At 55.2% G+C, this 4,344-nt stretch overlaps 1 protein-coding gene across 2 annotated transcripts in view; it reads right to left on the bottom strand.

Annotated features, from left to right (window-relative positions):
* Nucleotides 1-4,344, bottom strand: part of LOC102258264 (HRAS-like suppressor 3) — a 14,889-nt gene that overhangs the window by 1,712 nt on the left and 8,833 nt on the right. For both annotated transcript variants that reach the window (XM_005857493.2, XM_005857494.2), the window contains one exon: nt 3,832-4,100. In XM_005857493.2, coding sequence (XP_005857555.1) covers nt 3,832-4,100 — 269 coding nt within the window. The remainder of the gene's footprint in view (nt 1-3,831; nt 4,101-4,344) is intronic.

The following is a 4,344-nucleotide window of genomic DNA, read 5'->3' as shown; positions in this document are numbered from 1 at the left end:
GCAGGTTTCTGTGGAAGACCGTGACTTGGCGCCACGTGAGCGGCTGGGGAAGGAAAACCCGCACCGCCCACTTCATTCAGAGACACTCAGACTCGCTCCCACGTGTCGGCGATAAACAGACTTTCCTCAGCTCCACTCTGACCTGCACAGAGGTGACGGGTGTTTTAAAGGGTGCGCAACGGAGGGGGACAGCGGGGCTCAGGAGTCCACTGAATGACAGTTTGAAAAGGGCCGGTGAGCATCAGTGCGCTTGGGCCGGGTGTCAGCCAGCTGGACGGATGGAAGCCAGGCTCCCAGGCTCCCACGGGAGAGGAGGCAGAGGCCCCGCCCTCCTGACCCTGCATTGTAATGGATAAGGACAGCAGGCGTGATGATAGGAACAGTGTGAGACAGCTTAACCCAACCCCCAGCCGTGACAGGATGCTGCTGATCTATAATCAGTGTAGCTCTCGCTGCTGCACAGTGCAAACTCACATCCTGGAACAATAAGTTTTCAGAGTCTTGAACTGAAACCAAGACATAGATGTTTGCAGTGGGAATGAAAGGGTTAAAGAGAATACAAGGGGGCAGAGAAAGACTTGTTGTGCTTTAGCAGACACCTCGCAGAAAGCTTGCAGCCTTGAGCACAGCATAGCTCAGATAACCAGGAGACACCTGGCATGGGAGGAGCCAAGGACGCACCAGACCCCCACGTCAGCAGAGCGGCTGCAGCCACCAAGGATCAATAGAAACCTGTCTCTCCCTGCTCTCTTGTTCGATTCCTTTCTCGGTCTCAGCCCACCTGCACCCAGGTGTCCGGCATCAAATCTCTTTTGATACATTATGGCCTCATGTCATAGGTGTGCGACCCTGGCCCACTCTGAACCTGTCATGTGTCAGCTAGAAGATTTCTTATAACCTACTTTGCAGCAAAATAGGTTTTAGAAAAAGGCACACAGAGACCCGGAAGCAAGAAACAGTACCTAGGGATACATATATCTGGGTTCAGCAGAATAGGTTTTGCTCAGCTTTTGGGAAACTGATTCCCCTGAGCCAGCAGCCCTGCATTTGGGATAAAGGGGCATTTCTGCATCTCCTGAGAGCTTGGTGGCCTGTTTCCCGTCTTTGGTTACTTTGCCGTAAGAGCATCTCTCTATATATACATTTTGTTAAGAATAGTTTATTGATTTTGAGAGAGAGAGAGAGAGGAAGGGAGAGGGAGAGAGAGAAGCATCCATGTGAGATCACATCCATGGGCTGCCTCCTGCTCACACCCCTGCGGGGTCAAGCCCGCAACCTGGGTGTGTGCCTGGCCAGGAACTGAACTGTCAACCTCCTGGTGCGCAGGGTGATGCCCGACTAACAGAGCCACACGGCCAGGGCGGATGAGGACATTTTAAAGGATGGCACCCAGGTCCATGAGAGGGACACTCCTGAGCTGTAGGCCACACATGCCCGTCCGGGGCAGAGGGGTTCCCAGTGGCAGCCCCTGTCAGTAAGCGCTCCGAGAGGCACTCAGGGCCCGGCTCAGAGGTTGGTTGGACAGTCCCTTCTCCTGGCAGCCTTCCGCTTCTCCCGCAGGCATTTCAGAGGGCTGGGCTGTCCTAGGGGCGCCCACTCGCTTACGGAGGGAGAAGGAAGGAGTCTCTGTAGACAGACAGTCAGGGAGCAGGAAGGAGTAAGAGGGAGACAGACAGGAGAGGCCGAGTTCCCGGCCGTGAAGGAGCTCAGAAGAGAGGCGCCAGGGACCAGCTGCTCAGGAGAAGAGACCTCCCACCAGGCCCTCGGAAGCACAGCAGACGGCCAACCACCCCTGAAACGCTGGGGTCTCCCAGATTGGCCCTCGGGGGTTCCAGCACAGATGCCTGATGGGCAGCCCCGACCTCAGGCTGCCACGCCTCCCACCTCAGCTCAAAGGAGGGAGACCCCACAGCAGGGTCCCCGCGGGCACCAGGGGGCAGTTCCCAGTGGGTTCCCTGCCCCTCCCCTTTCACCACAGCCCTTCTCCCCCTCACAGAAGAGGAGCTTCGTCCTCACCGACCAGGATCTACAGCCTTGGACGAGGCGTAAGGTTCCAGCGAGGATGGGGCACCCACTGCTTCCAGTCAGACCGGCCGTGGGAAGAACCAGGAGACCACATCCCCCCTGGGAGGCTCCCTCCACCTCTGTTACTTTAGATGGGAATTCCCACCCGAGACAGTTGCCATGGAAATGTGCTGTAATGTATTCATTTGAGTTGGAAGGAGGGGGACGCCAGCTTTTTTCCTAAAAGAAGTGAAGTCTGGCCCTAGCCGGTTTGGCCTCAGTGGATACAGTGGATAGAACGGTTCCAGGTTCGATTAAGGTCAAGGGCACGTACCTCAGTTGCAGGCTCATCCCCGGCCCTGGACGGGGCTCAGGTGGGAGGCAACCAATCGATGTGTCTCCCTCACATCAATGTTTCTCTCTGTGTGTCTCTCCCCTCCCTTCCACTCTCTAAAAATCAATGGAAAAATATCCTCGGAAGAGGATTAACAATAAATAAATGTAAATAAATGAATGAAATTAGGTCTGCTTTGGCTGACTGGTTGGCAGTAATGCCTGCTCTGACTATTTACATGACATGCAGACATTTTCCATTAACTGCATGAGCTAACTGTGCAACGCCAAGGACGTGAAGAAAATAGACACATATGTACCACGTACCAAAAATGCCATCCTCTGAACTCTTTAGTATCTATAAACTTTTTAAATGTTTGATGTCAGCTAAGAATGTGTGAGGGGTATGTGGATTTTCAGATTATCTGAGACCAGGAGTCAGCAAACTATGGCACAGGGGCCCAAGCCAGCCCACTGCCAGGCCTGACCACATGACTGAGTCGATACCTCCTCCCCTGGGCACTGACCTTTAGGCCACTTCACAACCGACATTCCCTTTTGCTTAGACCACATTCCACTGGCTAAGACCATTATCCTCCCCTCAGGACCCGCCTAGAGAATTCTCCGCCCAGGAAAAGACTGCTTGGAGTCCTTTAAAACCTCTGACCTCCTGATCCCTGGGTGCGGGCCCCATTTTGGGGCTCAGCCCATCTGGTCTCCAGGTGACCTAATAAACTCATAATTCTTTACCCCTTTTGGCCTCATGCGTTCCTCCTTTGGCGATTCTAACACCCACCACTGTTTTCATAAAAAGCTTTTTTAGGAATGGCCTAACCCATTCCATTAGGGATGGTCCACGACTGTGTTTCTGCACAAAGCTGCAGAGTCAAGTGGACAGACAGAGACCACGTGGGCCAGAGCCCGAAAGGTATACCCCCCAGGCCCTACCCAGAAAACGTCTGTCTGGCTCTTCGTCCTCCTGGCTCCCACATTTCCTCCTCCCTCGGCCTGTAGTCCTTGTCACCCCTACTCCCTGGTCATCTCCAGCTCATTTTCACCTCTTCTGTGATGCCTCCTGGATCAGGCACCTGGGTTCAAAGCCCACCTGTGCACATGGCTGCCAGGTGCTAGAGACTCAATGCCTAGTGGTGGAATGAGTTTGGGTGAGCGAGTAAAGCACCGTGACCCTCAGTTTCCCCATCTGTAAAGTGGGGATAAAACAACCCTCCTCTGGAGCTATGGGAGGGGCCAAGGGTGACTGTCATGGCTGCAACATCACCCCCTAACCTCACTGGTCTGCACAGCGACTGGCACATCTCCCCACTCTCGTCCCTACCCCGACTGTCACTCCCTCGAGGGCAGGGATTCTGTCCCTGCTATTTTGTCTCATTCATGCCTCCGCCTCCACCCCGGCCGCCCACACGGATGCCCAGCCACTGTCAGTGGAGGGAATGGTCTGGTTCCTGGGGACAGGGACACGGGCTGAGGACTCACCTGGTCGCTGCAGGAGACTCCGTAGCGTAGCTCATTCACGAAGTGCTCACAGTTGTCGCTGGTCAGTTTGTAGCATACCTTCTGCCCCAGCAGCTCCTGTGCCCGCCACACAATTTCGCTGGGATCCAGCGGTTTGTGTTCCCGGTCATGCTTGTTATTGACACGGTGCTTGTCTTTCCCGGCCACGTCAGACAGCCGCTCCTTCTTCACTATGGCCATCCCGGACCCGGAGGACATGAGGTTGGCTGACGCAGCTCCCGTGATGTCACCTGTGGTTCCCAAAGAGGAAAGAGGCCGATGGTCGGGGCTCAGAGCGGGCAAGCAGGCAGCCCCACTGCCCTGGGCTTCATCAGTGAGGATGAGCTGGGGAAAGGCCGGCCCCTGCCTGGCTTCAAACTCAAACACAGGCCGACCCCCGCCTGGGTGCCCTTGGAGAAGTCACAGATGCCCCTGGACTCTGGCTCCTCATTTCTAAAGCCAAGGATGTGGATTCTTCTAAAGGCCCCTGTGGGC

Source organism: Myotis brandtii, unplaced genomic scaffold, assembly GCF_000412655.1.
Source record: "Myotis brandtii unplaced genomic scaffold, ASM41265v1 scaffold1112, whole genome shotgun sequence".
NCBI lineage: Eukaryota > Metazoa > Chordata > Mammalia > Chiroptera > Vespertilionidae > Myotis > Myotis brandtii.
The sequence above is the reverse complement of the archived record's forward strand: the minus strand, read 5'-3'. Positions and strand labels throughout refer to the sequence as shown.